Source organism: Pempheris klunzingeri, chromosome 22 (genome assembly GCF_042242105.1).
Source record: "Pempheris klunzingeri isolate RE-2024b chromosome 22, fPemKlu1.hap1, whole genome shotgun sequence".
NCBI classification, from domain to species: Eukaryota; Metazoa; Chordata; class Actinopteri; order Acropomatiformes; family Pempheridae; genus Pempheris; species Pempheris klunzingeri.
In genome coordinates, this window is record NC_092033.1 from 10,878,034 (window position 1) to 10,905,188 (window position 27,155).

At 41.5% G+C, this 27,155-nt stretch overlaps 1 protein-coding gene across 1 annotated transcript in view; it reads right to left on the reverse strand.

Moving 5' to 3' along the window:
* anks1b (ankyrin repeat and sterile alpha motif domain containing 1B) overlaps positions 1-27,155 on the reverse strand; it is a 205,926-nt gene that overhangs the window by 22,333 nt on the left and 156,438 nt on the right. The window contains exons 18-19 of the mRNA XM_070853570.1: positions 19,939-20,037; positions 17,368-17,520 (exon numbers count right to left, since the gene is read on the reverse strand). Coding sequence (XP_070709671.1) covers positions 17,368-17,520; positions 19,939-20,037 — 252 coding nt within the window. The remainder of the gene's footprint in view (positions 1-17,367; positions 17,521-19,938; positions 20,038-27,155) is intronic.

The window sequence follows — 27,155 nt, forward strand, 5'->3', positions numbered from 1 at the left end:
GCCTCCAGTATCTGGCTGGCCCGCTATGTTTGTGGCTTCAGTGTGTGTCTGTGTCTGCCGATCAATGCACTAATCCTGTTAACAGTCCCGTTAGCCCAGATTGAACGGGCTTGATTAACGGATTAGCCGCCACACATACGAGTAACGCCGTTGTGCTTTCTCACAGCCATCTCCGCTCTGTTGCCTGCTGTCACTTTACTACAAGAACTGAACCCAAAACAATCTGGTTTCTTGCCATTTAAATATTTGTGTTTGTGTATGCACATCAACTGTTCCACCTTCAAGTTATTTCATTTAGCAATGAGTCATAATATATACAAAAGCAAAACATCTCCCAGCAGAATTGAGATTATTTCACTTGCCACTTTAAATCAAATGAGATCTGTCATTGATTCACACTCTTTCAAGATGCTTCATTTCTATAAACTTCCAAAAAAAATCCTAAGAACACACTGACCTCTTTAAACACAAGAGCAAACTACAGTTGCAGCAACATGACATATTTTGCAAAGAGACCGGTGCAACAATGAGGGGTAAGTGGAAAGCGTCAGTGATTGGGGACATTAACAACGACCTCTCTCATTCAGGACACCGGAGACAAAAAGCCTTTTCTCTGTTTCTTACTCGAGGGGAGGTTGGAGGCTGGTCGGCTCACTGGAGCATAAAACCCAGCGAGGGAACCAACAGTCCAGTCACTGTCTGTGCTCAAGCTAGCACGTAGTTTTAATGATGGAGAAGGAAGTCTCTCTGCTTCTGTTTAATCTACATTGACTCGCCTAAATATCCCTTTTCACTCTATATCCATAGTCTGATTCCCTTGACCTCAAATTACCTCTCATCATCTGCTCTGTTCTCTCCTTTCCTACCCGCTCTGTCCTCACTTTCACTCCCCTCTTGCTATATCCAGATGACAGAAGGACAGGTTCAAAGAAAAGACAGTCAGAAGAATAAATAGACCGAGTGTGTCTGATTCGGCCTAATAAAAGACGAAGCTCTACAGCTGCACACAAAATAACTTCTTCTCTTCTGCCTTAGCAACTGCGTGTGATTGGTCCATCTTTGTTAGCTTACGCTGTGTGTATCTATCTTCTCCAGGCTCACGTCAATATGACCAATCACCTCTCCCCTGTAGACTAAGAGGCTGTGACCTCTGTGGTATCAACAGACCCCTGAAACCCCTCCGGCGGCGTCTGCTAATAGTGTGATTGGAGTTCAGCCCTCTGAAGAAACCTGAATCGATTTTTCCAGATCCAAGAATCACTGGTGTAAGGTTACTTAAATTGCCCAGGTCAGAATACATTACAGGCCAACTGAATGGTGATATTGATCAACCAATAGCCCATGCCTGTCTCAGTGCTATCACAGAAGTTGAGTACATCAAGGTCACGTCCTCTGCAATATTTCTCAGCATTTGGGGTTTAAAGACACATTCTCCTATTTCTATATTAAATACAGTAAAAATGGTTTGAAAGTCAACTTAATCTAATCAAAGATTTCTTAGGCAGGTGTAGTATTTGAATGCGGGGTCGTGGCTATCATTGAATACTTCTGAGGTTGTGTTTTAGTTACACAAAGAGTTTACAATCTATGATAACAGATATATTGCACATAAAAAAAAGGCTGGTTCTGACAGTTTTTACACTAAATATCTCAAAATTTGATCAGTACTCCCAGTGTAGAGAAATATGCTTGCCAAGAGTTGAGAAGATTGATACTACTATCATATCTGTACAGTAAATATGTCGCAGGAGCCAGCAACCAGTTAGTTTAGCCTAGCATAGAGACTGGAAACCGGGGGGAAACAGCGAGCCTGGCCCTCTTCGGAGGTGGTAAAATCTGCCCAGCAGTGCCAAGTGGCTTCGTGCAAGAAATGTACATTTGAGAATAAACAGTAGCCGATAATCGTGCCTGAGTTATGGCACTAAATACGTCAGCTAAGATGGGATATAAAAGAAGACAAAAGTCTGAACTAGCCCCCACCTTGAAATCAATAAAAAGCATTGATGTAATGTGGATAATGTGCAAAGCACGCTGTGAATGTGAAAGCATAGGCATTTACAGCAATAACACTTGGCTCATTTTTCACCCTGATTATTGATGTTTTTCTAGCCTGAATACTTAATCACAGCCAGCCACCTCCCTCTTCCTCGTCACTCTATCCCTCTCTTAGTGTGTGCGCTGTTTGGTGGTGGAGCTTTTTCGGCTGGAACGAGGAGTATTGATTTGCCTGGACCTGGAATAGATCTCACACACACACACACACACACACACACACACAAGCTTCAATGCTCAAACGCACAACATATAATCTGGTGACAAAATGGACTTGAGCACATTGATTGATTTACAGCCTTTAATTGTGCAAACATTTTGACACTACTGTGTCTTCGAGTCCCATTTGTCACATGGAAATGTGCTGCCCTCAGACTGAGAAGCACCTGATTCAGCTGCATATTGCTGGAAGATGCAGGCAAAATCATGTTCAGCACAGCGTATGACTCTCAGAAAGCTGCTGTGAGCCAGTGAAGTCCAGGTTTCAGCTTCATCACTTTGCTCTGTTTAGAACCACAGCCACTCCCACACACATACACACACACACACACCACATCGTGGGGGGCAACGCTGGAGGGAAACCAGAGACCACTGGTTGCCTAGCAACCACAGAGCGGAGGGGAGTTGCAGCTAAGGGTGATGTGCTGAAAATGATGTCCAACAAGGACCAATAGAAAGGCTCGTTTCAGCACTGAGAGAACAGGCAGCCAATGAGAGAGGGACGTTAATAAGCCCGCCTACATGCAGACAGATATATCTCCATTAATAGCAAGAGAACTGTAACTATGACTGGAAGCACCGGCTGGGAGTGTGTGTGTGTGTGTGTGTGTGTGTGTGTGTGTGTGTGTGTGTGTGTGTGTGTTTGTGTGCGCAAACATGGCCAAATCCTGCAGGATCAAGGTTGAAACAAGCTCTCTCAAAGCTCATCTTCTGCACGCGTGCACACGCGCGCATGTGGACACGTGCACACACACATGCACAGCAGCTTATGAATTGAATTCTCAATATGATGAGAGAGGAAATGGTCTATGATCATTTTGTGGGTTAATAAATACTTCAAAGCACCAAGATGGAACTGATTTTCACACCGCAGAGGAGCACAAGCTCTCCTACGGCACCAGGCTGTGTGTGTGTGTGTGTGTGTTAATGTGCACAATACTATCTGGGTGTGAATATTTCAAAGAGTTTTATGTTTGCCTTTGGTCTTCTCAAACTGTTGAAATAGTGTTAGAATACTAAAAATGTAGAGGAAGGTTTAGATTTCATGATACAGAAACATTACTGAAAACGTTTAAGATTTTAAACAATTGGCTCTTTACAGAACCACATAAGATAAAAGAAATTAGAATTGCAACGCCTTGATCACTAAGACATATCACCTTTTTTTCCTACTGATCTTACTGAATGTGGTTTTTAGTAAGTGCATATATTGTTGACCATGTGTGTCCGAACCTGTGTGTGACCCATGCAGCTTGTACGCTGTGCACATGCACGTGACATAACATGGTTAAGGTTGACATAGTAACGGAGAGAGAGCCCAGCGGAGTGACGTTTACTCTGTTGTTGTTTGGTGTCTTGCACTTCAGAGGTACAGTGGGGCTAACATACGACATCTGCTCGCGGTCAGAGTCGATGAAGTGTTGAACTTACAGTACATGCACTGTTTGGGGGGGAAAAAAAACACTACAGCTACAAGATCGGGTTAATAGGATGCTCGTAGCAGCCATATGTGGATCTGTGAGCTCTCTGCTGTGAGACAGCTTTGGACGGGACCATGCTGTGTGAGCCTTCATGATTCCCAGTGAGTGGTGGGAAAACCTTAATATGAGAAGAGAGACAGTTGGGTAGTTGTGCCAGTGCTGTACTTGATGATGCAGGACGCCTGTTTGCAGCAGCCAAGTAGTGAGTAGCCAGTAGTGTGTTTAGTGCCAGTTTCTTCCTGATTGTATAATGGTGATCAGAATTACACACAGATCAGAATGTGTTGTCAGACAGCCACAAATTCATTACTTGTATACTGCTACTGACTACTTCAAACTAGTAATCTACTACGTTGGGTTGTACTATTAAAACTTGAGTAAGATGTACATTGATTTCTTTGAAACATCAGTAGTGCTGTCCAATCAAACGTTATCATATAAGTGGATGGTCACAGTAGACTCACAAGCATAAATGATAGATGAATGAGGGCAAACTATATATTAAACTCAACTGCCAGTCCTTTGTGAATATAGGCACCATGTTCTATTTATATTTGCACAAACATGGAGAAAGTAGCTTTTTGTTTACACAATGTTTACACAGTGGAAAATATCCGATAATCCATTTAGGCTACCGTTGCTACTATAAGGTATTATAATTTGAGGTATATTGTGATTATTTCGGTGAAATGGGACTTAAACGTGGTTCTAAACAGCATTTTGATCAAGTGTGAGGTCGACCCTACAACATTACAAGCAGCCAATAGTGAAGTCAAGGCTGTGGTGCTATAGATAGATCGAACCTAAAGCAGGATGCCATCTCCTTCTAGCTTTGAGGTTATTCAAGATGTCACTCCTACATTAATACACACAAACAAGAGGCACACACGTACACAGGAATTCCAAGACTTTAAGCCTAAGCCCCCTTACTTAACCTGCCGATGAGGACAAACGTTTGGGATAAAGAAAGATCCACTGATTTATGGTCTGTGATCCCGTTTTGTGACCCAGTTCAGTCCCACTTTGAACGTAAACTCTCCCCTACTGACTGAAGTTTGTGAAAAAGAAGTGTTAACAGTCAATTTCAGTAATGCTACACTCTATTATAGTGCATAAAAGAACCGTACACAAACAAGATAAGATGACAACACCTAACAAAACAGTAACACTGTAAGGATACAAGATAAACGCACCCTTAACGCTATGAATGATATGAGGACATGCACAAAAAGGAAGATACAGCAGTTGTGTGTCTGATAATCCTGCTAACCAAAATGTAGAATTGAAACCCTTAGCATCAATACCCCAGTTAGTGAGTTAAAAGCCTTTTGTCCATGAAATGTCTCTCAGAGCATCATCCATCATGCTGCGGTTTCTCTTTGCAGCTTACTGACTAATACCAGCCACCGAAGGGAAATCTACTGCTGTGACTTTGCCGTGGTGACGATTCAACGAACAGGAGGCAGGATCATGATTGATCGACTTGCGTCTGAGGTAAAAAAGCATCTAGCAGGATTTCCAACTCAATCGTTCTGTCTGTTCTTCAACAGCTGGGAGAAGACAAACACTCCTCTCTCCGTCATCATGCTGGGACCTGTCTCGTTCTTCCCCTCCAGTTACCTCCAGCAAGGTCCTTCACTTTCTTTCCCTTTCAGTCTCGCTCTACCCCTGTCGCCCTGTTTCCCTTTCATTTTTGCTGGAAAAAAAAAATACACACAGGCTTATCACTGCTGTTTGAGCGATTTGAAAATGTCACTTTGCGCAGAAAGTGGGTATAAAAAAAGGTCAGTGGTCACATAAGAGGATTAGCCTCCTTGTTCTCATAAATGTTTCCCTCATACATCGTGATTATCACTTCAATATGTATATTTGTGTTAACAGTCAGCCTTCGCGCCATCACAGACTCTTACAAATTAACTTGAAGCCACAACATCTCTCTCTCTAAAGCTACTATATTCTTTCTTGGTCTTGTCCCAGATTTCACTTCTCTCCCTCTAAGAGTATGTTAGTGCATGCAAATGAAGATAGGATACAAATTAGGGCAGCAGTTGGATTTGAGTAGATTTAACTATAATAGTAATAGTTTTGCTCTCTTCCCCTGCTTTACTTGACTAAGTCTGGGGCTCCAGAAAAGAACTGGCACACTCTGAGCAGACACCTGACTTGGGATTTAACCTGCCTTTTAGAAAGTCTTACAAAGTCGTACAAATACGAGAAGTTGCTCCAATTTCTGGCAGGGATTGAACACATGTTCAAAATAAAAACAGAATTACATCCTCAGCATCTGAGGAACTCTCACGTGGTCGAGAAAGGCAACGCGATTCAAAGATTTACAAGAGGAGACCGAGAGATCACCGGCTGCCGTCTTATGGTACGATATGATGTGAGAGTTTGCAGCAAAGTTTTCTCAAAGCAAAGATCGAAGCTTCACCATTTCAACTCCGTGCTCATTCTCTCAGGTGGCTCGAGGACAGACTCCTACACAGTAGATGCACAAAAACATTTATCTCTTCCTACAGTCCCACACACACACACACACACACACACACACACACACACACACACACACACACACACACACACACACACACACACACACACACACACACACACACACACACACACACACACACACACACACACACACACACACACACACACACACACACACACACACACACACACACAGAGCCAGTAAATTAGCCTAGTCAGCAGTGCTGATTGAGTGCCATGAAGCGCTTCGTATGTTGTAATCACTTCAGCCTCACTGAGCACAGAAATGAAAGACTATAAATAAAACAGCAAGTGAAGAACAAAAGGATCAATGGCTTATCATCACATCCCTTCATTCTCTCCCCTCGTCTCTCTCTTGTTTTTAACAGAAATCCCGTTTTTTTTTTCCATCATTCCCCTGTCCTGTGTCCCAACAGGGTTACCTACCTCTCCTCTAGACTCGACTTATTCCAAATCTCTTCCGCGCTCCTCTGTTGCTTTCTTGCTGTCCAAGGCAAGTGCGTCTGCCTTCTCTTCTTCTTCTCGCTCTTCTCTTTAACCACGCTTTCCTAGCTTTACTCCTCGCCTCCTCACCACCAGTTTTTGTCTCCCTTTCTCTCACTCTGTGCAGATTTCCAGCGCTCACCAACTCCTCCTCTTTCTTCAGCTTGCGGCAGCCAGACTACATCTCCTACATGTCTCTGCCTGAGCGCTCTCTCTCTCTCTCTCTCTCTACACACACACACACTCTCCCTTCACTCTCTCTCTCTTTCTACCCAGTTTACGCTCCCCCCTCCTCCTCCTCTCCATCTCGTCACTATGGAGACGCTGGGCCCGCACAGAGACAAGCTCGTGCTGGTTCACAACGAGTGTAAATGTGCTTGTTTGTGTGCAGTATGTGTTGAGACAGTCCGACAACATTATCATCATGACATTATTACTTCGATGTCAAATTCAACTGAAATACACTACTAAAGAATAGGGTTAGACAGTTTTGGGGGGGGTGCTGGTGCCCCATCTATTTTTTCCCCACTGCAAATTCCCATTTCAACATTTTCCTTTAAAAGAATAGGACACAGCTAAGCTAGCTGTCTCCCTGTTTGCTGCCTTGGCGTTAATATAACCGGCTGCTTGCTTCATATTTACCATACAGACATGAGAATGATGTCAATGTTGTCAATTAAATAAGTGCAATTGTCTAACTATTCCTTTAATGATATCCTCAATCTGAGAAGTATGCATCAGTTTGGTAAGCTAAAAGGGTTTAAATACTCATTAGCCTTAGCCACAATCAATCAGAGGCGTGAATCAAACTCATTGTTGTAGCAATTTGGCACCAAATGCCTCAGTGTAGCTGTTGAGTTCATCCAAAACTGACCAAAATCCAAAAGTCAACTGAGTTAAACTGCTGAATGTTTTCAAAGGATTCCTCGCCAAATGCTCACTGGAAATGATCGCTTGACTTCTCCTCTTGTGTTTCATCTATGCACACAAGCTTGTACCTTTGATATTTTATCAAAGAGCCCGATCTTGTCTAATGCAGTTGCTCATCTGTTGTATTGATGATTCAACTGGGAGAGTTTTTAAATCATTTTTGGAGCATTTTATACCTTTCTTAGATTCTCAGCCAGCAGTGGAGAGATGAAAGGAAATGAGGGACGAGAAAGGGAATAACATGCCAGAAACATCCCTGGCTGAATGTGAACCAGGGGGCGCTGCTGTTCACGGTCAGCGCACCGGCTTTATGTTATTAGTCAACTGTGCGGGGTATCATATTTTACTGTTCGCCTACAGATGCAAACAAGTTTGGACATTTGGCAGGAAATAGCTCAGAGTGGAGAAACCCCATTTATCTGATTTTATCTGATTTTACTCTTTTGCAATGAGCAGCGTCGTTACTGAGCAGGCTTGTGTAATATAGGAATACATACAGTATGTTTCAGCTGCAACAACCAGACGTCCTTTTCTGGGTAAGAAATGAAACATGTTTGAAATGTGACTCACCTTTACAGAGTGCTCTTGGAAAACTAATCAACTGACTGCAGGACACAACTGGGACCACACCAGTGTGTGTGTGTGTACATGTCTGGTGCATTATATCAAACATGAGCATGTGTTTATGTACGAGAGTGTATTTTCACATGTGTGCAACTGAAAGTGTCACATAAATGAAATCCAACCCACAAAGCATGACGTCATTCAGACTATTTCAGGCTTTTACAAGAGTCTACTTATGTGATCCAGTGGGATGAAAACCAAAGATAGTTCATGACTCCTCCTTCTGGTCTCCTCTCTGAGAAAACACTATTTAACAAAATGATCCGTGAAAGTGCTGCAGATTAGGAAATATACATGAAGGGTAAATGTAAGATAACTTACAAATGTACTTGAATCCCTATTTTCTGCTCTCTACTCTCATTGCTTACTGTAGTTTGAGGAGAATTAAAGGAAATGGACCAATGCAATATAACTGTCTGCAGGAACAACAGGAAGGCACATCCTAACCCGTACTGTATTGGGCCTCAGTAAGGAAAAATATGAAAGAACAATTAATCTACCTCTTATGATAAATACCTCTTATGACCTCTTAAATACCACATCACCTGTTTTAGAGCATTTAGAGACCCATGCTAAGTGAATTAATCTTAGATTAATCTTAGCCTCAGAGCTCAGCATATGTCATCTGATCGAAAGCTCTGAAGCAAACACTAACTGGACTTGAGAGATCAATCAAATCCAACAGATTTGAAAGGAAGAAAGGAAAATGTGGTCGCTTTTAGTGACCTGTTGAAGTCCACTGTCGCTTTTTGAAGTTAGAAATCATGTAGAAGGGAATTTCACATTAACAGTTAATATGATGCATTATTGAAAGTGTAATTGTAATTGTAATACTCCTTCGGCTTAAAGCTCTGACAGCTAAAATTTTCACTCAGTAAGCAGAGATTTGAGTAACATCACAAGCCAAACTGATGAATGCATTATCATTTTGGATGAGAATTTAAGAAAGCTCATCAATCTGTTGCTTTCATTTATCATAACTAATGTGACTCTATTTAACTTCAGATTTCCACAGACTAGAATACAAAACATAATCAATCCATCCCCATCAGCAAACACAGATCCAGAGCAAACACCTGTGGAGGCATTGATCCATCCCTTTTGTTACCCTCAGACTTAACACGCTGACTGCGAGGCAGCAGACCAGCAGCTACAGCTTCACAGCGGCGCTGCGGAGCCACAGGTTGAGGGTGCGTTTGGGGGTCACACACATTCTCTCCTGACACCTCCCACACCATCTCCAGCCCAGCGAGCGCTACGACGAGAAATGCTAAAGCCAAATAAGGCTGCAGGAAGGCGATATCAGCATGCAGGGACGGTGAAGTACACTGCAGTCCTGAGGCAAATCCACCCACACGGAGAGCTAGTACTCACCGACACACGCTGTGTGTGAATGTGCAATATCCTGTAGTTTTGAACACATCAGACACGTATAAAACTTACAGCATGATAGTGAGGAGCATGACAGCCGCAGTTACACTCACATCTCATGTATACTTCTGCTTTTGGTGTGAAAACTCATCAATTTGTGATCAGCTCAACTAATTAACGGAATTGCGGATGCATGTGTGTGCGTATATGTGTGTGCAGGTATCATTGCATGATATATAGGGTTTAATCCTGCAGTGTCTAACGAAGGCAGGAACCATCTGGTGTTGGGATGTGAGACAATCTGTCCATTTGGAGAGGTGACAAAGAAGGTGATAAGCACAGGAACACGACACACATACACACACAAAGTCAGAGTATTTGGAAAAGTGGAGGAAAAGGCAATCCAGTACACACACATGCACACTAACACATTTCATTTATACCAAGTGCACATATCTCTAGTCTCTATGGTAACTAGTAGCCGTCATGGCAACAGAGTACAAGCGGTAGAAGAAAGGCTGGACTCCAATGATTGTCCTCAATTTATTTTGGACCCTTCGTACACACACACACACACACACACACACACACACACACACACACATTCCCAGTCTAGTGTGTTTGTGTGTGTGTGTGTGTGTAAGTGCAATTCTTGAAATGGCATGTTGTAATGATAGTGGGGAATGCAGGGACAAGTCAGGCCATGTAGGTGAATCACACACACACACACACAGGCTCTTACACAAAGTGAACACAGGCCGTCACATGTGAAAGACAGGCATGAAGAGGCAAAGATTTTCCTACGTACTGTAAGACAACATGATGATGATATATACTGTATACTGTACATCAAACTACGTCTTTATATGGTATTTGGTCATTCAGTACATTTACTCAAGTGCTGTACTTAAGTATTTCCATTTTTTGCTACTTTATACTGTACTTAACTTAACTACTTAACTTAACTACATATCAGGGGGAAGTACTGGAGCTTTTACTCCACTACATCTATCTGACAGCTATGGCTCCTGTACAGACAGACACAGGTTTGAACCTGTGTGAAATTTGCATGTTCTCCCTGTGCTTCCTCCCAGTCTAAAGGTTAGATTAGGTTAGTTGGTGACTCTATATTGCCCGTGGGTGTGAGTGTGAGTGGCTGTCTGTCTCTATGTGGTGGCCCAGTGACTGATCAGTCCAGGGTGTCCCCCGATCAGATGGGATTGGCTCCCTGAAGGATGAGCGGTATCGACAATGGATGGATGGATTTTAAGGTAATATATATATATATATATACTTGTACTTTAGTTTTAGCATCTTCTACTTAACTTTCACTTCAAGTAGAAGATCTGAATTATTTCTTCCACAACAGAAGGAATAGATTGAAAATATTTATATAAAAAAAAAATTGTGTTGCACATATTTTGCATATTTTTTCCAGCTGTTCTCAAGTCTTTGCTTTTACATTGTGGAACACCACGTGGTTCTGCCCCTTCAGGCCTGTAAACTGTGCGAAATAATGGATAGACATGATGGAGAACCTTAACTTGTGAAATATTTTCTCTATTTCACTGGGTTAGCCTGAAAAACCAATTCCTATCTAATTATTTCATGCATGAACTGTTTCTTAATTATGATACTTACTGCTATGGAAACATTTATTTTTCATATACTGATCAAATCCATCTACATCACCAACCCCTACTACATAGTGTTCAAAGCTCTTTCATGCATGCAAGTAACTGAAATGTACACAAACTTCTCAACATGGGGGATGATCCAAACAGAAAATATGAACTCTAACTATATCCTGATACACAAATTCATGTCCATTTTTCAGACTCTCTTTCTTTCTTGTGAAATACTGTCGTCTCGCCCTTTCAGGCCTCCACTCATTATTCAAATGAAACAAGCTGATGAATATGTCGTCCAGCACAAAGGGCAGTAATGAGACATTGATTAATAATAAGGGGTCACAACCAAAAAAGGTTGACATCCACTCATCTAGATTATCTAGTGTAATCTAGAGTAAATCTCTACTTAAGATTCAACTATTGGTGATTGTTGTGCTTTTACGGGTCTATGTATATATGCATATATACACATATGTGTATAAATATATATATTTTAGCTGCTATATCTACTTTTTTTATCATTATCTGTTGTTTATTTTATTGTAAAGCACGTTGCAACTTGTTTTATAGTTGAAGTTATTATTTATAAAGATTTGTTTCAGATAAGATTTATTAATCTAGAGAAACACTTGACTTCTTTAATCTCTGGCCTTCAATCACATGCTTCCCATATACATGAAACCAAGAACGCACAAACACACACACACACACACACACACACACACACACACACACACACACACACACACACACACACACACACACACACACACACACACACACACACACACACACACACACACACACACACACACACACACACACACACACACACACACACACATTTGAAGGCACCCTCCTCAGTGATATCAGGGTCCACTCATCCAGAAAACATTAAGGGAATCGTTCCTTGAGGACCGGAGACTATCTGCACTCCACCGTCGTGAACGTGGCTTTCAAAAACGAAATCCATTTCTAAGTGCTTCGCTCTGAGTTCTCTGAGGACTCACTTGAAATGAGAGCAATTTGCTGTCTTAACGCAGTTGTTTTGTACTTTACTTGCCTCTGAGAAGAGGTGGTCTACCTGAACTGACAGGCAGCAGCACCACCGTGTGGAGTTACACAGGATGCGTCTGCAGCTTACTGCACTGCAGGGGAATGAATATGTATGTGAGGGCTCCAGTCATCTGCTATCAGACAGAAGAGGCCCTCTCTCAGGAAAACAGACACTTCAAACACCCTTTAGAAGCATTATCATAGATCTGATTTATGTCCATATTTATATTTGGTTGCGTTTTCACCATCCTTGCTGCAAACGTACTTGTGTTCAGGTGTTTTTGTGCAGCATCTGTCTTTTTTGCAGCATTTATCCTTCTTCTCCTCATGGACCAATCAAATTATCTTGGTTAAGCTATTTTATAATGACAAACAGGCTTCTACATTTCAAAAACACAGATTGATGAATTTAATTGGAACAATTTTCTTTTATACAAATCTTCTAGTTTTGACAGAACAATTAAACCTTTTCTTCCGGCGTAAAACTGATCAGACTGACAGTATTAATGGTGTTTAATGTTCATGCTGCACAGTGGAGCTTTTCAAAGTCAAAATGTCAGTCCAGACCCAGCTAAGACATTCCCAAACAAGCCTCTCTCACAGCCGAAGCATCACAGAGTGAAGATTATGACTAAATTATTCTTGAGACAGCTGACAGATTTTACCAGGAGACTTGTGATATTAAAAGCAGCCTGATAAAGTCATAATGTCTTGCCATTATTACATTCTCAAGTACCTGACACAGCTCTCTAAATTAGTTTGGGTTCGGGGGAAAATTAAGGGCACAAAGCAGCTTAAATGGCAGCTCCCTATGGAGAAAGACATTCAAAAACTGCTGCCCTCTCACACAAAACTCTGTTTAGAATCCTCTGACATGAAGGAATGCAAGAAACTACTCATCTGCATTGTTATATCCTCCAAATGTTTCATATTTTACTTAATAGATTAGATAACGATGAATTAGTAATCAGTCATTAATGTACTGTCAGTCCACTTAGCTCTGTGCATGACTTTTAGCACTAATAGGTGGACGCAAATTGGCTCCGGACATCCAGTGGAATGTGGTTAGCCAAATCTTAGCATAACGTAAAAAAAACTCCAATTATAAGCAGTGCATGCACACTTACTCAACCATTTTTTATACTGAATTCTTATTAATTATTAAAATCAATTTAATAATTCAAAGATAGAGAGTCTAATTTAATGAGTTTTCATTTCTGGTCTTAAGACTTTTAATTTCCACTCTGCTACACAGTGCGGTAGTTGGCCTTTTTTTAACTGAAATGTTACATCTGCCCCATGAATAATTATCTCTACATGGACTGTACTAGCCGTATATATGTACACCTTATTCTCCATGATGTGAAACTGATATTAGCATAGTTTATTTTGCTCTAAAACAGATATATATATATATAATAAGTTGGGCCTTATTTTTGTGGTTTTTAACAATCATTTCTATCAGTAATAATAAATCTTCATTGAGTATCTTGTTGAAAACTGGCCTCATTCACAATGTTTGACAAGATGAAGATTCAATGTTCTTGAACTCTAGAGATGAGTAAAGTAGAATACAGGACCCAAGCTGTAATACACTGGGGTGTTTAGGTAAGATCCCTCCTGCAGACTACATGTAACAGTTAAACTGGACCAGGCGTAACTCAGATGTCTCTCTCTCTCTCCCTCCCTCTCTCACACACACCACACTGCAGAGAGAGAGCTACACCTGCTCTCTGTCTGCAGTGTGTCTCCCTCTCTCACACACACTACACTGCAGAGAGAGAGCTACACCTGCTGTCTGCAGTGTAGTGTGTGTGAGTGTGGACAGGCAGGATTAAAAGGTGTATTGAGATGCTCCTCTAATCCTGCAACAGCAGGTCTGCACATATGTGCCCAATCAAAAGAACACACACACACATTCACACTTGTATCCTTCTACTTTAAAAAGCTACAACAATGTTCAGCGCTCCTCCCTCGTCTCCCTGGACACCACAGCATCTGTTGCCCATAGCGATTATCTGACGATTACATGAAAACAGCGGCCAAATTCTGTCTCTCATTGTCCTCTCTACTATCTCTCTCTTTCTCTCCATCCCCTCGCTTCTCTTACATCTAGATGCCCACATCACACATTTTCTCCACACACACACACAAAGTGCTGTCAGGTACACTAGTGACCTCTCCAGCACCCCAGGGAATACTTCAGCGGCAGTGTACTGCTGCAGTGGTGCGCAGTCATGAGGACAACTTGTACAACCAACACATACGCTCTTTACTTTATTGTTCTCACGACTTCCTAACATTTCCTGGGCTGCTTCCTGGACATTTAGTAGTTTAGTACTACTTATTATAGGCAATATAAAGCTCCATTGAAGTTTAATCTGGAAATCAACTGCCAGAAACCAAAGCTCTACTTAAACCCAAGTAAATATTCATTTGTTATTGTTCATTTATGATTGCAGGCTGAACTGTTTGCTAGTCTGTAGACACATTTTAAATGTTTGGATGAACCTGCTGGGCACTGACTGAAAGACTGTCCCAGTAAAGACAGATTCACAAAGTCACAAAGGTAAGTCAAACGCAGGGACGCCCCTACCATGTTTCTTTGATCTTGATCCTTTAATTCTGCCTTCGTTTGTATGTATTTCAGCCCTAGGACTGCAGATTTAATTAAACATGTTGGCTAATATATGTTACTAGCACCACTGTGTGTTGACCTCAATAAATGCAGAAAAGAGATGACAAAGTGTCTCGTCCAATATTATTCTATTATATTTTTCCCAAATGTTCCCTAATGCAGCTGCACAATGCATATTTAGGCAGCACACACTGCACCAAGTAGAGTAAAATAAAAAACAAATATATGTTTGACAGCAAAGTAGCAGTAGTTACAGTTAAATGTCAGCTAATTCTATGAAAATATGAAAATTACATGAAGTAAAGGGGCCCATAAAATGAAGTGTTTTCCAGTCAAATTCTTCCAAACTAAACCAGGAGGATAATTTCTTCATAGACCTGTGCTTGTGCATTCACCAAACTGTCACCACAAAACTGGATGCATCCTATTAGCCCAAACAGTGAAAAACAATCCCAGTACTACAGTAAGCACTACAGCACAGTAAGTACCTGCACACATACTGCCGGCCTTGCTGTGTGCTTGTGCAGCCTCTGGTGGCTTTACTCTGCATTGCAGTGCAGCATCACTGAATTCTTCACATTGACAGAATCCTTCTGCTTGACAGTATGTTTATATACGTGCACATGTGGGTCTAAATGACAGAACTGAAGGAATATGCCGTGTGTATGTACAGTATGGTTCACATGCACATTATTCAGGCTTTAACGCTCCTGGTTTCTATAATATAATGTAGCTTGTCCTGAAAAGTTCTACATTTAAACACATAAGCATGTATTGACACTCTCTATCTCACATATGCATCCAGAAACACACACACACACACACACACACACAAGCACAGCATGTGGGCGTCTTCCCCTGCGCTGTGAAACATCTTGCATCCCACATGCTTATATAACTCCCTCTCCACCTCCTCCAGCTGATCACTCATCACTTTATCACTTTATCCTCCACTGAGAAGGAAAAACACCCCTTCTCTGCTCTCTCTCTCTCCTCTCTCATTGAAATCAGCCAGGCGGGCGCCCTCTGCAATCGAGAATGATTTCGTTACACTCAGAGCATCAAAGCAGCACATCACCCCGATGAGATCAGGCTGCAGCAAATCCCATCGCTAGTGAAGATTTTATGTTGGTAAAAATTGAATCATAAACCTGCACTACTTGTGACAACATAGGAGCTCAAATGTCAAACGTTGTTACCATCCACCATTACTGATATTTACAGAAGGAGACAATTCGATCAAGGGAAAACAGCAGCAAACAATCTACTTGCTGTTTGTTACTGCGAATTTTAAACCACAAACATCGACGGCAAGACGAAGATCTGTGATGACAAGAAGGAAAACAAAGAAAAAGCTAAATAAAGATGCAGTAAGGTTATGATATAACGGCACGAATGCACCTCCTTCCTGTTTGTATTCGTAGCCTGCATTGCACAGTAATGAGGAGAAATGCCTGACGGGCATTCTGCACCGTATAGCCTCAGCATCCTTCTCACCGGGGAAACTTTCACATTGATTTCAGCCTTGTTTTAGATAAAAAGCCAAAGGACAAAGTGTGCGTGCACTGATATATGGGCTCTCTAGTGCGATATATTGAGCATGAGAAACAAATTCACCCTGTCGCTGAGGTGAGAGATGAGGACTGGAACCAACAAGCATTCAGCTTCACAAAGCCCCAGCTGCGCCACTGTTGTCCTCTATTACAAAGAAAATATATCCACCAGAGCCCATGATTAAGCTCCAAACTACTTAAAGGTGCAGGGAATATCTATGAGGGAGCAGTATGACCACACATTTCTTTAAAATAAGAAATCCATATCTAGTCCATATCTCACTATTTTCCCACATCCCTATGCAGCCTGAGCCTAATCTGAGCCTTCCTAATGAAGACATTTAAATTTAAAGCAATTTAAAGCAATTTAGGACATTTCAAACAATTCAAAACATTGGTCGACGAAGAGTGACATGTTTAAAATGTATGGACAAAATTGAAGCAGCAGTGGCCAAGATATCCTGACTTTTAGTCCCTTGTATGGGTCAAACTAAAAGAAAAGAAACATGGATTTACATTTGTCAAGATGCAACAGCACTGAATAACTGAGCTAAATCAAAAAACGATGAAGACTGTGAAATGTGTTTAGAAGCTTGAGAAAAGCCATCAAGATCAAGTCATCTGAGAAGCTGACGTTTACTGATTGTCACGTGTAAAAAAATGTATGGAGTGCCCTTTAAAAGCAGGTCTCAGCTACATTGTTTTATGTAAATATTGGAGACTACTTTCAGCTGTGGATTGATACACATTTGGAGCACTGAGCACTGGAATCGAGTCAAAATAACCCCCAGTGGCCATGTTAGCATGTGACTCACGTTGATGAGCTCGATCTCCCAGATCTTCTTAACCAGCTCCATGGAGGTGTAACCGTTGATGAGGAAAGACTTTGTGTAGTCGCCGAGCTCCAACGACTCCAGCCACTCTGCCACCGACGTGGGGTTGTTGCCATCGTAACCAATGGGTCGCACCTTTACGCACAGGAAGGAGAAAGAGAGCAGGGAGGAAAAAAGTCATCTTTCAAGTTCTGTGTTTCTAACTTTTTATTATTTTTCTGCACGAGACTTTGAAAAATTTCCTGGACTGCTGAGCATTTTCCTTAATATCTCAAGCACGCTTGCTGCTCGGGAGCTTTCATGACATGAATTAGTTTTTCTCTGTGTTCTCATGAATAAAGTCATATTGTGGGGAAATGTTGGACATGTTTTGCAATTTTTCTGTACATATGGAGCTGTGTAGCATCGACCAGCTGGCATCTTAAAGGTACAGTCTGTACAAATGCCAACTATATTACCACCTAGAAACCCATTTCTTATAACCTGACCGCTGTTTGAAATCTGTTTAGACTATAGTTGACGGCTGCGTTCTCTTCATGTTCTGTCATCCCTCTCATTTTTCAATTCTACATGTGGATCATCAAACATTATGGATGCATCCCATTTCCCTTACTTGGCTGTAAAAACCCTCCTCTGCAAGGTGGGGTGTCCCGTTCCTTCAGGGGATTGAGCGGTAGTGGTCATCAAGCCCTCCAAACGGGGTGTTTTCAGATGCAGACTCCAAACGGAGACTCCAAAAATTCCCAGAATGCTTTGTGATGCAAACTGAGGCAATGTCTATTCTGTTTATTTTCAGTTCTTACTGCATTTTTGTTTTCATGTTGGCCTGGCACGTCAGAAAGCAATATTTCTGTGTTAACATAATACGCTGTTGTTTAAAAAGTTATATATTAGCAAGATACTAGTGTAAAAATATTAATAAAAAAGAAACATCAATGAATCACAGGGGGGAAATGCAGCAATTGAGTTTAAAGGTTTAACAGTGGCGTGTTCTTTTTGTTCCTCCAGACAAAGGAGTCATTTTGTAGACTATTAGCAGGTGACGAGTTCAGGCAGCATCCCCACTGTGGGGCTTTCACATGACTAGAGAGCAAAGCAGCAAGTCTGTCACACATGGCGCTCCCTGACCTCTCTGGTGTTCATTTTCTTTACGATTTTTTGCAATACTAACTTTCAGGTGCATACCGCCACCCGCCATACTGTGCAAAGTATGTGGAACATGATCTAGTTTTAAGTGGTGACCCATTCGCTAGGTAGAGATTTCAACTCCGACCTTTTGTAGCTCCGTTCTGAAGGGCCACCACTCAGTCGAGGCCACTCCAAAACTAGTGGTAGGGCCAAAGAGGCGGAAATGGGATTGGGCCTTCTCCCACTTCAGAAGGGTACAGGAGCAAAGAGGCAGGGAGGCAACACGTATAGGGTGATTTTTTTTCCAAGACAGAGCACAACTTTATAGCTACAGGCTGGATGCAAAAACCATGTGCTTCTATTTGCAGTGCAAACAAGTATACACACACCTAACTTTTGAGAAAGGGCAGAGTAGGACATGAACAGGAAGGGCTTATTGCCTTGAGTCAGTTACTTTGTAAATATAGCAGACATTTCATAATTCATTCACTTTTATTTTGACAGTCAAAACAGCTTGAGAGAGTTTGTGGTGCTTCAAACAAACATCCCACGTCCTCCACCTTAAGCTGAGCATGCGTTTGCCTCCGTGTCTGAGGGCAGACAAAAGTTTAAGGTTTCATTTTTTACAGTTCGGGGAAGTTTAAGGGGGATGAGAAGAGGAGAGCGCTGACTGGAGATCAAAGTTTTTTGGGGTGTTTGTATGAAACCTACTTATCTCTGAGCTCACAGTCTCCCTTTTCTTTCCGTCCTCTTTTTGCAGACTCCTTTTTACTGCTCTGACTCCATGCAGTCCCACACTTTTGATCTTATTTTCTGTCACACACGCACAGAAAAGTGTTCGACCTTGCTTAACACACATCAGCTGTGTGCACAAACTTTCCTATGAGTCTGTGTAGATTTTTTGCAGCATTTCAACAGTCATTGGTCCTATTATCTATAAGCTTTTTAAGCAACTGTTGGCAATTTTTCTGGGACAAATGTGAGTCTGATGTGTGTCTATGTGTTTTTATCTATGAATTTTACCAATGCAAGATGGCGTGGATTCAGCATGAGCAGTTTCTTGAATCATTAATCAATTTGATGTGGTTTGGATACTGTGATCTCCAGTAATTTAGCTCTGTGCATCTTTTCCTGAATCCTCCTTCGCAGAACATGCAGAGAGAAACTTATCCACCCACAGAGATAGTTATATCACATGGAAACACAGATGGAACAGGAAATTTGTTCCAAAATTTGCTGAATTTTATACCAAACACAACAGCTTAGCTGCGGGTACAAAGTTCTCATATGTGTTATGTTAACCATATCATCTTAAACTGGAACTCGCATGGGATTGTCATTACGATAAACCCAGATGTAATGAATGTTTTGTCAGAGCTGTCTGAGTTGTTCTTGCTGGAGTGTTTGATTAGCTGCAGTACTGACCCTGGGCAGCAGCCGTATGGCCTGCAGGAGCCGTTGTCTGTGGGCCGAGTTGAGGATCCCAATCTCCAGCAGGTCCTGGTCTTCCACCACATTGCTGCCCTGCAGGGGAACAAAACAGCAGCTAAGGTGAGCATGTATGCAGCTAACAATGCAACAGTGTGGCTCCACGTAGGTTGACTTTTATGACAAAAAACAACGATACAATATCAGTAGTCAGCATTCATGTCCTAAATAAAAACATATCAATGTGTTTGCAGGTTTTCGTTTTGTAATTACAAGTGGTATGTGTTTTGCAATATTGCTGGCCATTTTTGAAAGCATGCTGTACAGTTTTACATGTAATGCACATGCAGATAGACTTAAAAAAAAAAAAAACAACCTCTGCACTGTATTACCTCATTACAATAGTGTAAGTTAAAATGTGTGATGGATTACACAGCAAAAGAAACTTCCAAGATGTGAAAATAGTTGTCATATTGTCCAGAAATCAATACAAACCGAAAACATGTTCTTGTATGTATTTTGCGAAATGAATATTTGTGAGTGTGTATGTGTGTGGTAGTAAATTAGTGAAAAGAAACACGGGTAGGGTCTCATTTTAATTAGCTGCACCTTTTAAATTAAAATTATTATTACAAGGTTGTCATGTAAAATCACAGTGAATCTTTAGTGTAGATCAATCTAAGACCCATATCATCGTAATAGTTCGCTGGAAGTCGTTTACCTTTCAAAGCAAAAGTCTCCACTAAATCCATACAGGATTTTGTAGAACTTTATGACATCCTATCTATAATTTAGCACAACACATGCTGTTTGGTAGCTTTGCTAACAACCAAACAGGCCTTAGCATGTCATCTGTGGTTTCTTTAACATAATAACAACAGAACCAATAGAAAGTAGTGGGTGGCAAGTTTGATATTCATATGTAATAGAAAAGATACACACATACAGCTCCTTTATCTTTCAAAGAAAATAACTTAAGTTAATCCAGTGGGAAACCTTCACCTGCCCTCCAGACAGTCAGAAAGAGAGTCTATATGCAGACACATAATTAGAGGAAAGTTGGAATGTAGGGAGGTATGGGAAGAGATGCGATGTGCATGAAGACAGCTGCAGCACAGAGAAAGGCCGACTCAGCCAGAAAACCCATCAGAAATATAGATTCTGACGGAAGTGAAAAATGAAGCAAGGTAATCACCAAAATCATGGTAGAGAGTAGGAGAGGGACTATGTGACCAGCCTGGAGGCAGTCTGAGGACACACACACACACACACACACACACGATACATAGACACTCTGGTGTAGGATTAAAGGATTACACTTCTCAGTCCCTCTACATGTCCTTCCTGTCCGACTAATAAGAGCGATAAACATCCAAGAGAAAGGGGAAGAAAAAGCAGGTAGATAGAAGGTATCCTCTTTTTCCTCTGTCTCGTTTACTTCTGTCCAAATCTGGACTCTGGGGACCCACGAAAAGGACATTTTGCTCCGAGGCTGTGACATTTTAATTCTAGACGGGAGACGGCTGTCGTTTAGTTTTCACTGCAGTATCCCCGAAGAGCATCCGCCAGAGAAATCTGGGAAATCTGTTCAGGTGGCTTTAGTTAAGAGCTCCAGCTCTGACGGGCTAAGCCTCTAGATCGTCACACAAATTAATTACTAGACATTTATATTGTAGCTGGAGGGTTTTGAACCGGCCCAGTCTACTAACTGGTGAAGAGCACGGAGGGAAGGTGAAGGGAAATGTCAGGTTATTCATGAACTCTGGGAGCAGTGCTGCAATTAAAATGCTAGTGACCAGAGGGTTAAAAACTTAACCTACCCACCCCTTTATTCTGAAGCTCCAAGCTCCATATTGAAAGTCTTACTGTTTACCAAACACATGGTCTTTTAATCCATGCATTCATGTTATTAATCCAAGCACTCTGTTGGTTTCCACATCAGTTTATTTTGTCTTTCATACCTCATGTCCCTTGACAGGTTCTCTGTTACATTACCTTGATGAATGAAAGCTTAAAATGTCAACATACTTCAGCAAAAAAAAAAACCTTAAAAAGTGAATGATGTTGCTGCAGGCTTATTAGTTTAACTCTGTCTCCAGGGCTCTGCTAGTCAGTCCCTGTGCTGCAGCATCGGCTGATTGGGATCATTCCCATGGATAAACTCACTCCTTCCACATTCTGCTCTCCAACCTGAACGCCGAGGCCCCTGTGAGAGGAGAGCAGTTCATAGATCAGCTCCCAGGCTGATTAATAGAGCGCAGAGCAAAGCTGCCGTTGGAGATACCATGGTACAACTTCACAGCGGAGTAATGACTCCGAGAGTCAGAGCAGAGTAGATTGTGGGGGGATTCAAAGCCATGACTAATTGCTCCCTGTTGTTCTTCTTTAATGTTTGTTCTTCCTTTCTCCAAACCTGTCCTGTCCTGTTTCCCTTTCCGTCTTCACATTAAGCCTGTCCCATATCTGCCACTTCCAAATGCGTGTGATGGATCAGGGGGACAGATGTCACACAGATATGTCAATATTATTTGAGGATAAATGAGCAATGGAAACCAAATAATGTGCGTGTTTTCTAGGCTCAGTTCTTCCTCCGAATGCCCACATTGTTTATGTTGCACCGTAGAAGTAAACATGGTTATTCCATTTTATTTATGTATGATAAATTCCCAAGCACTTGGTATGCAGCAGCTGTATGGATGCTAACAATCATTTTGCTGGTGGCGGAAGGTGTTTAGCATTTGCAGTGTTTATCGAATTGTGATGGCCTGTGGTTAGCTTGTGATACCTCCACCGCACCGCTTAAAACAGCACCACAGTGGGTCTCAAACGCTCTGAATGTGGGAATTAAAATTCATGCACAGTGGCAGGGGACCATGAGCAGAGATGGTGGAAAAATTTATATTCAATGATGGTATTGAAGGCCTTTATCAGTGCCAACAGGCTTAAGTGAGTACTACAAATCATGCTCTGCCTACTATATCTCTTGTTCCTTGTTCCTTTCATGCCTGTGTTCGTCTCTCGCCTTCTCTCCCTCTCATTTCTCCGCCATTCTCCACTGCTCTGCTATCAAAGAAGTTCTCCCCTTTTTCTCATTACTTGGTTGCCTCTCCCCTACTTACTTTTCATCTCTGTCCTCGCTTGCACTTTTAGTTTAGTTTTTATTTCGGTTTCTTTCCAAACTCGGCATTACATTTATCTTTTTTTTGCATATGCGAAGAAGCAGTGACTTAAGCTTGGTGGCAGTTTGATATTCATAAGCCTGTTTTCTTTCATAATAACAAATTCCTTCATAAGTAGGATTAGAGGTGCCATCTTTGAAAGAAAATATGGATATTGACATTTTTCATTCAATATAATGTTGTTTCCTCACTCTGAGGATCAGTTGGGTCAAATTCAATTCACTGGGCTCACAGCCGCTGTCGGCTGCTCGACATGCTTTCTCTTCATCTCTGCTTCCTATGTTGTACTGCGCCCCATTCACTTTTGTAAATCTATATACAAACCCAACCATGCTCTAACCTTTGTCTTTATCACCCGGCTTCCATTATTTCAGTTCATTGTGCTGCACGAAACCAAATAAAAACGCATCCTGATAAAAGAGGTTTTGCATGACTTTTTTTTCCACTGAGTATTTGTGTGTCTCTGCCTCCACTATCCACAAATCATTAGTTTATGTGACACTTATGAGAGTTTCTGTAGAATTTATCTCTCAAGTGAGCTATAACAAATTATGTTCAATCTATTCATTTCTGCCATCAGCCTTCCTCAGTCCAATTCCATATTCTGGTCACATCTCTGAGCGGCTATGAAAGCGTGCCATGTTTAGTGAGGAGTGTGTGTTTGATGGTGATGAGGAGTGTTAACAGGGAGAGTGTGACTGCAGTCGGAGGACTAAACAAGGTGAATGGGCTCTTTGCTACAGACCAGTCCCATAAAGACGCCTAAGATCCACTGTTAAGTGGTTCTGAACATGCAAGAACGCGACACTCTGCTTTCAATCACAGGCTGTCTTTCTCCTGATTGGATCCATTCGGAGTGCCAGGCATTGCAGTGAGAACAGCTCAATGTTTAACTAAACTCAGGTCATAATTAATCATCCCTTTTTTGCAATCAAAATCATGTCAGAGTGATTTACATTTGCAAAAGCTGCCATAATTAACATTCTTATGGATGAAATGACAAAATGTGTGATGTGAAAGGTGCTAGCAGTTATGAACAGAGAGTTACGACCCAACTACTGCTCTATGAAGCGTTTTAGCATCTTTCAGCACATTGTTTGCGTTTTTAACTAGCCACCATGTAGCTCCTCACTGTTTAGGTTCAGTCTTACAGCGCTCATCAGCATTGTTTCCACACCCACCAGGTGGTAGCTGCATCAAACAACAGCCTACAGCTGATTAGCTAATTGGCCGTCAATCCAGCAAACTGATATTAGCAGGCACTCCTCCCTGTTGCATGCAAACCAAAATGACAAGGTATGAGGCTTTGCAAGAAAGCTAACATGGGCTGTGCCTCAGAGTCTGTGGTTCTCTTTGTGCCGTCTTGCAGCTTCTGCTTTTAGTTAGTGTTATTTCAATTGGTCCTTAAGAGGACGCACTGAACACACAATCCTTTCACTGTTCAGCTTCACTGTCTGTCTGCTGCTCTCTCGCTCTCACACAAATGCATGCTGTATCGTCATTTAAAATGTGTCCTTCATGTTAAACACTATCTCCATAACGACCACCCCACCCCCTTTTGCTATTTGTCCATCAATCTATCAGCACTCGTCCTCTACTGTGTGGTTGAGGTGATCAGACACGCCCACTCTAATGACCACATGAGTTGTAAATGGTGACGGTAGATTGGAATGGTTTGTGTTTATGTGCTTGTGTGCATCTCTGCATACATTCCTTTTCAATACAGATCAGACTGGAGGTCAGATTCATTTACAAATCAATCAGTTATGTCGATGAACTTGAGCTGGCCTTGAAATGAAAAAAATAAAAAGCCTTTATTTTCTAATGCACTGACTTGTTTCAGTTGGAATCTGCCATGTAACTTGATTTCCAATACTGAGTGGTGCTGAAATGAATTTGACCCAAACCTCTCCTTGAAGAATCCACAGCCAACATTAAAGAGGAGCTTTGAAAATACCAATGTAATCCGTGAAGCCTGCAACTCAACTGCATTAATATCAATTTGCGGTAGCCACAACAGAGTTTTCCCAAGGTCGGAAAACATTAACTGCCTTCCTGTTTAGTCACTTATTACAGAGAGAGGTTAAAACTCCATTCAGCAAGTGGGACGCCAGAAAAACTTTAAACAGAGAAAGACAAAGAGAGCAGCCCAGTCACAAAAAGGACTTTGAAGTCACTATGATGTTTGCAAGACTGTTTCATCTTAGCTCTTCTCAATATTAATTGTATCCAAAGGCATTTCAGAGGAGATGACTGAGCTACTGAGAAACAGTTTTAGACAAGAGGGGCGAGGCCAGGAGAGCATAGAATCCCCAAGTCTCTCAGAAGCACTGCCAAAAACTGTTATCGACTATAAACTAGCTGCAAATGAGAGTAAAATATGTTGGCATGTTGATATGATGGCAGCTATGTGAGTGAGTGTGTGTCTGGAGAGGGTTCACCAGGGGACATTAACGATAAAAAAATTATGCTTATGTGACACTTAAAGAAAACAGATGTGACCCTAAAGTAAGTTTTATTCAATGTGAGACAGACAACATTTGGAAGAGATTATCTCTGCGAACCGTTGATGGTATATGACAGCCTGAAAGTGCAAAGCATGAATAATCAGTACAAAAAAGGATAATGACCATTACGCATTATCGAGAATTTTCCATCTCTTTTTAAGATTGGGTATATTTCTCTTCTCACTTAGTTTATGTCATCAGTAACTAGCAGTTTTGCTCCATTTACTGTAAATATCACTACTTGTTAGTCAATCAGTTGTATGTCATTTTTACTTTGTTTTTATGCTCAGCCAACGTGATTTGCAATGAAAAGGAAGTGGCATATGAGGACAGTAAAAAGAAAGAGAGAGCAGACAGCCTGGATGTATGAACTGGATACGGAAGACAAAGATGGCGCTCATTCAGTCCAATAAGAATTGCTCGCCTGGCGCATATGCCAAAAAAAGTTTCTGGCTTCCATATGTTCAGTAGTGTTCATCCCATCATGCCTTGGGCCAAGTCACACTGCTGAATGGTTTGTACCACAGGGGTGACGTCATTCAGACTTTTGGAAAAGTTACTCAAAGATTAAACCTCCATGATTTAAAAATATACAATACAAAGACTAATAATTGACCATGTTTATAGCTGGAGGTGTCCTGACAGCATTTCCCCCATAGACTGCCACTGTAAAAGAGATGTCTGTAAAACTGCGTTTTGGGCCACAGCAGAGTTTTTATTGCAATAACATGAGTGGCTACTGAGAAAAACTGGAAGCACGGCTGAGCTGTCTGTATCCACTTCCTATTATACACCCATAATGCAGAGAGTACTGATGCGGTTTTCATGCTGGTGTAATAGTAGCAGCACAGGACTAGTTAATATGGAAAAATGATAATCAGGCACTGCAGAGATCTGAGATGTTTGAATGTAGATGAGCAAACACGAGGAGCAAGAGTGTCCTCTCCCACACACACACACACACGCAATTAATAGCAACTTTTGATCTGCCCAAAAAACCGAATCATTTGTATTTAATACTTAAGGATGCTTGTGAATTGTGTCCAAAAACATTCAGATACACACTAAGCACGTGTGGGAGAAACACAAAGAAACAGAGAGATTCTGTGATTTCCTCCTGTTGCCAGGGTAACCAAAAGGAGCAGATGCAGGTCACACTGAGGGGAGGACCAGTCTGCGCACGCACACACACACACACACACACACACACACACACACACACACACACACACACACACACACACACACACACACACACACACACACACACACACACACACACACACACACACACACACACACACACACACACACACACACACACAAATACATATACTGTACCAACCTACACCTACATACTGTACATAGTTAGCTGACCTCATGTCAGGAAGAACATTTAACATTTCTTCTCTCCTTGAAGTCAAAGTGAAATAATTGTGCATATATAAAGCAGCTAGCGGAGCGGAAAAAGAAGTAAAAGTATGTAAAACATATTGTCCTCTACTGGTGGGTATAATACTTTAATAGT